Raw genomic sequence first — 13,260 nt, forward strand, 5'->3', positions numbered from 1 at the left:
TTTTCGTTTAAAAGAAGGATGGAAAAATTAAAAGGATTTGACGGTGGAGAAGATGCATAGGAAGAAGATATATTCTCTTTATGTGTGTCTCCTCCCTCGTGAATTTAGGGTAGGCAACGCATCTGTAATTGTAAATGTCTATGGGCAGCGGTCACTACGCCATTTTAGCGGATTTTGATGGCCGCTTGCTCGTTTGCCACCTTAGGATATAAAAAAAAAATTAGAAATTACCTAGTTGAACCGCCAAACCATTTTCTAATTAAAAACATGAACACCAAAATGCATTTACATTTACAATCAATTCTTAAGTATAGTCAAGGACTTTTGGGGTGTTCTATAAATAGAAAAAATTGCCTTAATCCTGACTTTGAGATTACCTCTGCTTACAAATAACTAAGGCAGCAGTGAGTTGAGAAAATGACGGGATTTTTTCACATACATTTAAATGCTGTGTCCTATTGCTTTACAAACAATTGCAATTTTTAAATTTCTCCGATAGTATAGTAAATTGTTTGTTTTTTAATTTGATTTATGTTTGCATCTTTTAATTATTTTTTTTCTTATTTCAGTGTCATAGTTGTGACAGATTGTCCGAATTAGTATTTCACATAGTGACAAATTCTGTACTTGATATCAATGATATGGTGCAACCAGTCTTTGAACATGGTAATAAAGAGAATAATGCATTGCAAAATATTATTTCTATGTTACTGAGCCCTTCTCTTGACTGTGTGTTTACAAGGTATGTATTTATATACATGTATATACATGAAATTAATTATTTTATTATCTTGTCTTACTTCTTACTAATATTATAAATGCGAAAGTTTAGATGGATGGATGGATGGATGTTTTTTAGAGTTTGTAGGTTAAACGGCTGAATGGATTTTGATGAAATTTGTCATAGTCTTAGAGTATAGTCTGGAAGAATACATAAGCCACTCACTTTCGTTTTTATTTAAATTCCATGCGGACGGAGTCGCTGGCAAAAGCTACTATGTCATAAAACTCGATGTTTTTGTGAATCAAAGACATACAGAGTTAGTAGGTGAAGCATGTTATGTAAAATTAGCTTTTCTAACAAGGAGATTGTATATATGATCAAGATTATGTATACATTACTCATATATTATGTATGGAGGGAAGTCGGAATTGTTACATTAATGATACAATATTTGTTTAGTGTTAAGAGTGACTGAATTACAATTTATTTAATTTCAGATTCAATAGAAAAGAAATTATTAGTAAGTTAAAGCCCCTAGCGAAGTTTATTGCTCAAGAATATTTAAAGCAAGTGACAGTACAATGTCTAAAACTGGATGTTTACAAAAACAACAGCCTCTTGCTGTGGACGGCCATTGCAGAAGCAATTTGTGAAATTAATTGTGCAACTTCTGTTGATATTTTACATCAAATGCTTCTACTGCCCTTGAATTGTGAAGATAGTGCATTTGCCTCGGTAAGAATTTTACTTTCTACATATAAAATTTTAATCTTTCCAGGTTAACATTAGAGGAATTGTATTTTTTTTGTACAGGTGGATGTTTCTGTAGACGCATGGTTTGCTTTATATAATTTTGCAACCACTTTAGTGGAAGAAAATTGTATTGATAACGACATTTATGATATCATCAGCAATCCTGCTATTACAGGCACCTTAAATAAATCTTTTGTATTCAAAGTTTCACTTACCGTTTTAAACCAAAGAATACAAAAAAATAGCGAAAATGGTAAGTAACAGTCATTAGAAAACATCTTATTGCAGAAGAAACTCAAGTAAAACATTATTTTTCACCTTTCAGATAATTTAATTCACAAATGTGTAGATACCTTGCTGTATACCATGGAGGATATTATTTACTGTTCTGTGAAAAATAACTTAATACTCCTTCAGAAAACAATTATTTCAATGCTCAATAAGCTTGCCAAAGAAAATGATGAATATTTAGCTAAAACAACGGTGTCAGTTGTTAATAATGTTCTAAAAATAGTAACCAAAAATATCAAACAAATTGAAAAAGTAAGTCATCCATAAATTTTAGACTTGGTATTTTATTAGTTAAATAAGTAATAATTGCAACATGTATTTTTGTTTTCAGGATGTTGACCTTGCCAATTTTCTTGTGAAACTTTTTGAGCCATTGGAAATATTGTTTGCGCAAGAAGCTTATTGTAATCTAAAATTATTAATATCCGATGAGTTGGAAAAATTCAGCAAATGCTTTACTGGAACAGATAAAAGTGTTCACAATATCATTAATAACATTATCAATCAGAAAAATGGAACAGTAACTTCCAATATATCAGGTGAAAGAAGTGTAAGTCCTGGTATTCTTGATAATTTTACTGAACCACAAGTTAAAGTACCTAAGAAGGGTAAGAAAAAGGATTCAAATATAATTGACACAGTTGTAGAAAACGGAGAGGAGTATGTTGTTGTAAATTCTAATTGGAAGTTTAATCCGAAGAAATTGACCGATAACCAGAAAGAAAAATTAAAACGCACAAGAGAAGATATACCTGCCTTGTATCAAGATTTGTCTCAGTCCCAGGATGAATTCAAAACAGCTTATAAAACAAATTCTGTTGATTCAACATCTTGTAGCAAATCCAACACTGTAGAAGACAATGTCGAATCTTCAATACTAAAGAACATGCCATGTTCTGATGTTGTGCCAACAATTATTGACAACATATTTATTGCCAGTCCTAAAAAACATATTCAAGAAATGACAATCTCGGACTCAGTATCAGCCAATTCAAATATTGAACAGAAACAAAATAGTAATGCAAAAACACCTCGTATGGCAATAAAAGACAGAGTCTTTAGAAATGTAAAAAATTTAATTGAAAAGTCTGGTTTGCAAATGGATGATTTAAACTCGACGGTCAATGAGAATCTTCTATCAACACCTAAAAGGAAAAAGACAGTTGATGATAATCTTGTTAATTCTGCACCTCCTAAAATGAATGCAGTTAGACCTGCACGAATGAAAAGAAAGCCTAAGAAATTGGAAGATCACAAGTTGTCGCCATTTAAAAAGCGAAGTTGTTCTGTAAATCAAAATAACTCCCAAAGTATAATTCCTGAGCAACAAGTTACACAAAATCAATCTTTGGAAAATGTGGAGAAACCGTTGGATGACGTTCCAAAACTAATAGATCCACCGGCGGATAACGTAACCCAAAATGTAGACAATGTTGATAAAAATTCTGAACAAAATTTGTCTAACGAAGAAGCAAAAGTCACAGCAATCGTATCCACAGTTATTGAAGACGAAACTCAAAAAATATCGGAAACAACTGATTTAGAAGATGATGCAATTAAAAGCGATTCTAATTCTACGATCGACAGCACAACTACTGATACAGATATTTGTGATGAAAATATTGACAAGAACAATGTCGCCACACCCCATACATTAAGCAAAGATAACACTTCAAAATCTACTAAAAAACCTGGTAGGGGACCATCTCGCCTTGAAAAAATATTAGCTATCGACATGGTTGAAGGTCATCCATTTTTAAATAATAATTCATCCAGATGTACTAGAAAATCGATTGAAACCAACGCGACTATTATTACGAGAAAAAGTATCGAAAAACTTAGCAAGCCAAAATCAAGTAAAGTCTCAACCAAAAATGATACAAAACCAAAAGAAAAAATGAAGTCGCCACCACGAAGTGTTGATAAAAATAGTGATTCAATTGATGATTTAAGTACAACTCAATCTCAGGATATTATAGAGAGTTCACAAGATTCTACTATATCCACGATATCCGTTAAACCAGCTAAGCATATAAATAAGATACCTTACGTATCCCTAGAAAATATAAAGGATTTAACTAAATTAACAAAACCATCAAAACATAGTGATGAACAATCTATGTTCCTAGATACTCAAAATGATGTACAAAACGATACAGTAGCGGCTGAAACCAATGAAGATATTGAATTATCCCGAAACAAGACTGTACTTCAAGATAAAACGAATGACGTAACAGCAGAAATGGATACAGAACAAGTCGAATGCGTTTCTAGTTCTGATGAAGTTACGGAAATAAAAAATGATTATCCAACATTGACCATTAGTTCCCAAGATACATGCAGTAATAATGATAGTCAGGAAACGGCATATGCCGATACACAACCACAAGATCCGAATCTTTTACTTGACGTAAACTTACCACTGCAATCTACAGTAACTGATGAAAACTGCGATAATCAAAATGAGACAAACGCACAACATGAGACAAACAAACATGACCACAATTACTGTTCCCCACTTAAAGATGACGTACAAAGAAAACAAGACTTCATGAAGAGTACGTTAGAGATATCTCCGATTAAAACATTAAGCCCCGTACGGGAAGAACAGAAATCATTAACTCCAGAAACTAGCAGAGATTTCGTAATTATAAAATTATCGTCACCCGTCCAAAGTAACGGTGAACCGTACAATAATTCAAATTCACCAGAAATATTTACGAACGATAAAATCTCTCCGGATAAGAGAGATCAATCGCCTCCTAGGAATGGACCGATTTTGAATAACTCTAGTCCCAGTTCATGTTTGTCTTTGAAGAAGAATCTACCACAAGTGAGATCCGGCAGAGCGGCGCAAATGCTAGGGTTATGTGTACCTGAAGGAATGAATAATTTTGATTCATTGAAGCCCGAGGAAAAAAAATCACCCTCTACAAATACGTCTGCTAGACGAAATTTACGTATCATGTATTCAACTAGTGAGAATAGGGAACCGGTTGAAATTGAAGATAACTCGACTTTCCTTAAACTGAGGAGACCTGTACCTATACCTGACAGTAGTCCTTCGGGACCTATTTTAAAACGAAAAATAAACATTGTTGACGATGCCACCATCTCTCCGGCGTCTAAAGTACGTTTAAATTTTTCATATTACAAGTTTGAATTAATTTTACTTGAAAATTACTATTTGATGTACTAATTTCTATGTTTATTTCAGAGAAAAAGGGTAAGTTTCCACGATCCACCGGTTTCGACGACAATTTGTGTTAAAAAATACATAGAATCGTGTGGTATTCGTTCTCCGCAGAATTCTATGGCGAAGCGTTCTGAACGACTAGCTCGAGTTCCCGCTAATCCTAAATCTCCAAAGAGGCTAGATACTGTATTCAATAATTTATTAAAATTAGAAAATGCTTTAACAAAAACCGTCGAAAGTTTCACGGAAAGTGATAGAATTAGTTCAGAGGATAGCGAAATGAATTCTCTCGAAGAAACGGCTGTAGAAGTAAACAAGAATTTGTCTGACACTGAACCAATTTATAAATTACTTATTAATTGCAACGATACTATTCATATTATTATCGATGAACTGTCATCAACAGACACGAAATCATCACTTCTAAAGGAATTTGAAGGAAAAGTGACTACGGTTAGTGATTTAGCAAAATTGACGGAATTAGAAATTAACAAATTCAGCATTAAAACGCCTAAAGTACAAGTAGCAAGAAAGGTTTTAAAAGAATATGCTGATAAAACCAAATCAAATGAATTACCAAGAACTGAAGATACTAATGAAAATCAAAGTATGAAATTGGATGATGAATTGAATAATAAAATAGATATGGAAGTCCAGACGGAGTTGAATCTCTCGTTAGCTTCAACTCAGACAGAAGTTGCAGCCCTCAGTACTCAGACACAAACTCTACAGTCCGGGGACATGACTACAATGTGTTTAATTGCATATCTATTCAAAGTATGTTTAATATCGATTCTAATAATTATTTGATAAAAGTCTTAAAACATTACTAATATTATAAATGTGAAAATTTAGATGGATGTTTGCTAGAGTTTGTAGCCTTAACGGCTGAACGGATCTCAATGAAATTTGGCATTGATTTAGAGCAGTGATTCTCGACTTTTTTTTTGTTGCGGCTCATATTTAACGATTTTAAAATTTGGCGGCACACAAAGACAAAGATAAAAATTATTTACTTATTATAACACACTGCATACATAGTTTATGACAAAATATTTAAATATACGAATACGAAATCCAACTAACGTTTATTAAGGGATTAATTCCAAGGTAATAATAAAAATTTGACACACAGAAGTGCCGCGACACAATGGTTGGGAATCACTGATTTAGAGGATAGTCTGGAAGAATATATAGGCTACTTTTGTTTTTTTCAATTCACGCTTTCAGAGTCGCGGGGGAAAGCTTGTATCCACTAATTTCTTTACTTGATCCATTGTATGATAATGGTTGAAAAGATATCCATAAGACTTTCAGTCCGGTTTAATTTATTTTTATTTAAATTTATTTTATTTTCAATATTCATTCAAATGTTTAATTTTCCCTTTTTTTTTCAGAAACCAGACTTTCTCAGTCACTTGTGTGAGAATCTTGACGAACCTTCGAAACAGGAGATCGCGAATGATTTACCAATGGATTGTATAACGGAAACATTAATAAGAAAATTGGATATTTCTAATTCTGACGACACGTTAACCACAATATTGGATCAACACAGGAATGTATCTGCAAATGGAACTTTATCGGTGCTACAAGAATATTTATCGTCCAGATTTAGTACTAAAGATTTAATTAAATTGTGTAGTGATATATTAAAAAATATATCTGACAGAACAAATGAAGGAAAATAATGTTCCTAATTGTTGGTAATTACGTTGATTTATTACGATTTATTTGATAAGGAACCATACTCAATACGTTTGCGCGTAAAACAATTTATTTACTCTAAATTGTATTGACACATGAACTAAGTCTTATTTGATTTAGTATTATGAACGATTACTGATTTAGGAAAGTATTGTTATACTTTTTATTTACTTTTACAATAAAAGTTTATCAGAACACAAAAAAATAGTCGTTAAAATAATGCATTGAACAAAGCTTTAAATACGAAAATATTTCGATCAGGGGCAAACGGTTGAATATTTTTTACTATTATTCTGTCGTTATGCAACTCAGAGATAATTAGAAGAGGCAGAATTTGTCAAAAAGGCATTTTTTCTGAAAACAACACCATCACGGGCTCTGATTGTACGCAAGTTATATAGTCTACACTAATATTATAATGATAGATTTGTATTTTTATATGTATTGAAATAACTTAAAACCACTGGGACGATTTAAATGCATTCATCATTGTAAAGCTAATTTATCAGTAACATAGGATATATTTTTATTATGTTCTAATATCGCGCGAGCGAAGTCGGGAGCAACAGCTAATATTAAAAAAACAAAGAACGGTTACTTAATTTGACGGAGTTTTTGTTAGTAAAAAATATTTTTACCAGCACTAAAAAAATCTCGCGTTTTTTTCTCTAAACTGGTTTATTTTGTTCAATTAGTTGATTGATACACTATCGAATTACGGGTTAAACACTTGCTGACATTTTCACCATTAAGGCGCTGCTATTTTATGAGTTGATTCTGTAAAATGAGATTTGGTCTCTTAAGGGGTTGATAAACGGAAAACGCTTTTTGATTATAATACTACATAAGAAAAAAAATCATGCAAGTGCACTTAGGTTTTATGCGTTTTTATTAGCTTTTTAGTAAAAGTAAAAAAATCATTAATTACACTACATTAACTAGTTTTACATATTTTAGATTTTAAAATTACATTTTCGGAAACAACAAATAAGTATTTTATAGTTAATGAAGTTTTTTTTAAATGATTTTATGAAAATCAAGCGAGCGTATGTTTTGGCTGCACCCCTTATACAAAAATGTTTAAAACTTGCCTTTCTAAAGTGTTTTAAAAATGATTTTACACTTCACCAATTTTTTTAAAATTTCGATGGTTTCAAAAAATCTTTTATCTAAAAGATTTTTTTTAGTTTTTTTTTATGTATGTTCGATGATATTTCCAAAATTGAGTAAAGATAACTTTCTCACAATATTCGAAATAAGCCCTCTTATAGTTTAAAAAAATGCATTGATTCACCGTTTATGTTGTCAGATGTTTAGTAGTATATTAGTATATTTTTGCCTTATAATATCCCTTGATTATATTTGGTGATAATACAGGGTTCATATTCAGAAGTTGGTAGATATATATTTATCTATTTAGTGTGTTCCACAATTCTTTTAAATTGTCAGATAACAATCCAATGTATGAAATATGTGATGGAAATGTCGGATTTTGGTAAACTATCTGACAGTGAAGTCACTTTTTTGCTATCTGAGGCTCTATCAGCCAGTGGTGGGACAGGCCCTAAGACAATAAATTAAACTTCTAAGGTCAGTTTAACATTTATCTTATGACCTCATGAAAGATACTAATTTAATAGGATCTCTGTTAAAGATTTTTTTGATTCATCATAAAGATGTTACATTTTTTGTGTTACTGTGTTCTGTTTATTTTCATTTTTTCTTATTCAGATCTGTGTTCTTGACTAAGTGAAATCAAAAATTGTCGTTTATATAATTAATGTGAGCCTTATTTTCTCTCTTTGTAAATTATAGTTCAAATAAAAGAAAATGATTAATAAAAAAACTAATTTTATTTCATATAAAATAACCTCAAAATATATTTACATTATTCAGTCCTTAGCAATGGCCGCAGCAGCCACAAGTTATGATTTTCATTTATACAGAAAAGCAACACATGGGACTTTGATACATTACACCGCCATTTAGCGTATAAAAATACGTCTTTTACAATGACTTATGTCTTCAGGTCCCATGTTATTGTGTACGGGTATTTATAAAGGTAAAAATTGACTACAAGTACGGTCGTCAGACATTTCCGGTTTTTTAATTGGTACAAAATTCGAGATATGACCTATAATAATATACAGAATGTATGTAGGACACTACATGGCAGCAGAAATATAACAAAATAATATGTACACGGTTTTAAAAAGGTAACGTTAAAGCTTTGTATATAGATGGAGATACATACACGTATGTACAAGGTTCTATACGCTAAGACACCCTTCCCAGATCTATTATAACCATGATTTTGCACTCCTAAAACATGCCCATGCTGTTTAAAAAAAATGTTTCGGTAGTGCAAAATCACAGCCACATTACAATAAAACTTATCATAGCTAAGAACAACACTTTGTCAGATTAAGAGCTTCATAGCACAATTGAATTAAAATAGATTTATTTGTAGACTATATATCTATATAGACTTTAGGAACTCGTAATGATACTCGAAATAAATTATTTATAACCATGCTCAATCTCTTGCTCCGATAAAGTGTTTCATTAACATAGTGTTATAAATATCAATTCCTATCTACATATTGTACGCGAAACTGGGATTTTCTAATCGCAAAATAATTGAAAACATTAGGGATGTGCGACACATTATATGCTGTATTCAAACGATTTTTGTGGTCTTTTGTGTTTTTCAAAATAAAATGCAGAGTTTTCATGCTCTTGGTCTTTCGCAATCCTTCATAGTTATGTCTCGCATATTACATATACACTTAATATTACGATGGAAAATACACATTACAATAATATTAATACAACTTTTTTTACAATTAAGCGCAAAACATTTTCAATTCCCACACAGGAAAAGTAAAACTTTGGTCCAAACATTGAGCACTTGAATTAAACTTTATCTTAATTTGTATACAATAGAGAGGTTGTTTGGTTACTGTCAAGGAAAACGCATTTCCGCTACGTAATCTAAGTGTTCTAGGTTGTGGTGGGAGTTGGAACGTCGGGGAGCGCGGGTCCTGTGGATGTTGTGATGTGAGTGCGCTCGCATCACCCTGTATGGCCCCTCGCGGTGAGGACCCGCGTCGCTTGTTTTGCGTTGTGCGACCCAATCATCATCTCTATGCAACTCACGGCTTCTGCGGTAATTCTCTCCAGTCCGACGACCATCATCATGGCGCTGTCTTTGCCATGTCCTGTCTGTATCATGTCCATAAAGATCTAGTTCACCTGAAGGCTGAAATTGACTGGTGCTCTGGTAATTCGATCGTTTCCATCCATCTTCATATTTCTTTCTAGAATTTCCATCGTTGCCGATCTGTCGTCTCTGGGATTGGTTGGAGCTGCTTTCGCTCGTGTCCTCGCCTGAAGTGCCGATACCCAAATCCTTATCGTCGCCGTATATCTTGTACACACCGTTGGGACTGATATTTTTTCCATTAAAGATCTGATCGTTTAATACCAGTTGTGGGTGAGGTAAAATATACGGATGAGGAAAAGGTTTCTCTACTTTCGACACTTTAACGTCATTAGTTCTTCTCGTGCAAGATCCCGGGCCGAAGAGGGATAGTAAAACTGGTAACAGGAATAATCCGTGCATCGCTCCAAAGAATATAACCATGAATACCATTTTGAAGAAGACCGAAAATATGTAACTGTCTGCCAGTAACAACGCCACTACTCCTAGAATAGTACTGAATGAGCCCTGAACTATTGGTAGTCCTAAAGAATACAAACATTCGCTTACTCTCTCATCAGGGGTTTTTGCTTTAGAAGCCATATAAGCGTAACAGATATGGGCTGTGAAGTCAACGGAAAATCCAATGCACATTATTAAATTGATCATGGATATAGAATCTAGGTTGATATCCCATAGTGCCATGTATCCTACGACTCCAATCTCTATAGATATTATACTGAAAGCTACCCATAGAGAGCATAAGATATTCGGGATAAATATAAACGACGTAATCATCATCATGAGTGCTCCGTAGCATAGATTTTGAAGTGACGTTGGTCTGACGAGTTCAAACTGAAAGAAAACAAATATATTATAACATTTACCATAATCATACTTCATACTAATCATATCAATATTATAAATTCACGAGTTTAGATGCATAGTTGGATGGATGTTTGTTAGTGTTTTAGCCTAAACTGTTGAACGGATCTCGATGAAATTTGGCATAGATGTAGAGGATAGTCTGATATAACTCATAGGCTAACTTTTTTAATTCCACGCGGAAAGATTTGCGGGCAAAAGGTAATAACAAAATAATTATCTTCTTAATACCAATAGATACTAAACGTGTACCTGGTCAAAGAAGACGAAGTATGGATGGAAGACAGAAGCGTTGAGAGGAGACTCCGCCACGACCTCCCTGAGAGCTTTCACCATTTCTTTCTCATGATTCGTACCACTGATATTGATCGCTTGAATTAAAAATCTAGACGCGACAATTTGATCCCCTGCTTCGTTAAATTTAACATCTAAAGAAAACGGATTTGCGGGGAACAGCCATAACTGAAACATGCAAAAGAATGATTTCATAACACAACAAAAGGTTAGATACTAGTAGATAAGATGGACAGACAAGTTCTGTATCCAAAAAATCCTGACCTTTTCTTACGACAATTGTAAAATAGTTATTAAAGTTTATCTCACCTCTTTCAGATTTTTTATAAAATCAACTTCATTATCGATAGTGACGTTCAGATAGTCGTTATTCCTCGATACGTAATTGACGAAAGTTCGCAGCCAGGACTCTGTGTACAGAGAGTTCGATATGTACGATGTATTCTCCAACTTTTGGGTCAGCATTTCAACTTCGTCTTGGACTTGTGGATCGGAAAAATTGTAATTCCCAGTGATCACAACCTAAAAAAAAACAAAAACAATTTGAATAAAAATTGTGTACATTTAAAATACGTCTATAATCGGCGGGGAATAGAAAAGAAAGTCGAATAATGATCGAATGTTAGTATTACCTGTATTCTATACGGGAATTCTCTGTAATAAAGATCTTCTCTATCAAAGAACTCTACAGAGTACGAATCGACTTTAGACAGCTTCCTTCTTTCTAAACCTTCTTTAAGGTTCGTTACTCCATAACCGGCTCCAGCAAGATACAACAAGAATACGACGATCACAAGCGCCTTTACTAAACTGTTGTTGAGTATATTCGCCATTGTGGTTTTGAAGAAAGCCATGATGCAATGCTCTTTGTTATCTATCGGGTTGTCCGGATCGGCAACGTCTATACCACCGCTGCAGAATATCCGATAAAGCCATGACTTCTCTTCTGAAAACAATGGTTGAAACAAAATTATGATACAATACGTAAATATGTAGTTCACATATTGTTGCGCATTATAGTCATATTATGTATATAGTTAATTTTTACTCCGATTGTCTTTATTACTTGGCTTATATTTTTACTCCAGCATAATAAAGTTTACAGTTTGTTATCTCAGTATTATGCAGCTGAGGTTACAATTGCGTTATTATTGTAAAATTTATAATACACTAGTCAGGTGCGAATGAATTCACTTTCTGATATTTATAGAATATGTTTACGTGAGTGCAGCCGAGTACCAGAGTAGTGAAAGTAAATACCGGGAGGACAAGAACATTCGAGAAATCGATACACCGTTGAAGCTTACTTAAGGCACATGCAATGCTTTTGCCAATAAACCTTTACGATATTATAACTAAAAAGTCTACAGTTTAATAACTATACAATGCTCCTTTATATCAGTAAGCACACTGTTCTTACACATGTTATTTTTTACATAATATGTCTACATTTTTATAGACCTTTACCTTTTCGTGCTCTCGACTCCGGCAATACTTTGAGCCAGGTGATGGTGTGTCGGTTCTGCTTCTCGCGGTAGCCCGACACCGCCACGCAGCCCGCGAAGAATGTTAAATGCCACACGAACGTGAAGCATACAGCCAGACCTGACAAACAATTCAATACAATACATTTAAATTACATTGTTTTGCAATACGTGGGTATCCGTTTGTTTGGGCAATAATGCACCATCTACTGAGCTGATTCAACCAAAACTCAAGTAGTGATAAAAGTCAAATATTGGTGGTCAGCAGTTAAAGAATCAGAAGTTACCTGAGTACATGCAGAATATCTGCACGGACGGGAAAGGCGAGAAGATGCCGATGAAGAAGGAAAGCATGTCTGTGACGGAGGTGATGGTGATAGAGACAGCTGCCTCAGACAGCATGGTGGCCATGCGCTGGGGCACCGACAGCCGCGGGGACGTGCGACGCCATGCGGCAAGCATCACAAATGTGTCGTCTATGCCGATACCTGAAATATATATCATAAACATTAGTCTACAGTCATTCGCCAAAAACTAACTCTTCTTTCCGTACACATCCATCTACATATCAAGAATTTAACATGAGTCCTCAAGGTGACTTGTTTTGGCATATGGAAGATAAATCTAACTTTAAACACATTTCTAACTAATTATTCATTGTCAGGACATTAGCTAATCGTTTGCATTAAAAATAAACCATAACGACAGTGACTAAGAGAGCGAA

At 33.7% G+C, this 13,260-nt stretch overlaps 2 protein-coding genes across 3 annotated transcripts in view; one reads left to right on the forward strand and one right to left on the reverse strand.

Moving 5' to 3' along the window:
- LOC106109312 (telomere-associated protein RIF1-like) overlaps positions 1-7,116 on the forward strand; it is a 9,650-nt gene extending 2,534 nt beyond the window's left edge. The window contains exons 6-13 of one of the 2 annotated variants that reach the window (XM_013290764.1): positions 570-742; positions 1,222-1,459; positions 1,538-1,730; positions 1,803-2,020; positions 2,100-4,898; positions 4,986-4,994; positions 5,076-5,741; positions 6,362-7,116. In XM_013290764.1, the coding sequence (XP_013146218.1) occupies positions 570-742; positions 1,222-1,459; positions 1,538-1,730; positions 1,803-2,020; positions 2,100-4,898; positions 4,986-4,994; positions 5,076-5,741; positions 6,362-6,655 (4,590 nt within the window). In that variant the 3' untranslated portion in view covers positions 6,656-7,116. Of the gene's footprint in view, positions 1-569; positions 743-1,221; positions 1,460-1,537; positions 1,731-1,802; positions 2,021-2,099; positions 4,899-4,985; positions 5,742-6,361 lie in introns of both variants that reach the window. The other variant, XM_013290763.1, reaches the window with a different exon arrangement.
- A 1,394-nt stretch (positions 7,117-8,510) lies between these two features.
- LOC106109313 (patched domain-containing protein 3) overlaps positions 8,511-13,260 on the reverse strand; it is a 28,787-nt gene continuing 24,037 nt past the window's right edge. The window contains exons 6-11 of the mRNA XM_013290765.1: positions 12,824-13,024; positions 12,520-12,657; positions 11,685-11,998; positions 11,362-11,574; positions 11,011-11,220; positions 8,511-10,728 (exon numbers count right to left, since the gene is read on the reverse strand). Of these exons, the coding sequence (XP_013146219.1) occupies positions 9,637-10,728; positions 11,011-11,220; positions 11,362-11,574; positions 11,685-11,998; positions 12,520-12,657; positions 12,824-13,024 (2,168 nt within the window). The 3' untranslated portion in view covers positions 8,511-9,636. The remainder of the gene's footprint in view (positions 10,729-11,010; positions 11,221-11,361; positions 11,575-11,684; positions 11,999-12,519; positions 12,658-12,823; positions 13,025-13,260) is intronic.

This window comes from Papilio polytes, unplaced genomic scaffold, assembly GCF_000836215.1.
Source record: "Papilio polytes unplaced genomic scaffold, Ppol_1.0 DF821289.1, whole genome shotgun sequence".
NCBI classification, from domain to species: Eukaryota; Metazoa; Arthropoda; class Insecta; order Lepidoptera; family Papilionidae; genus Papilio; species Papilio polytes.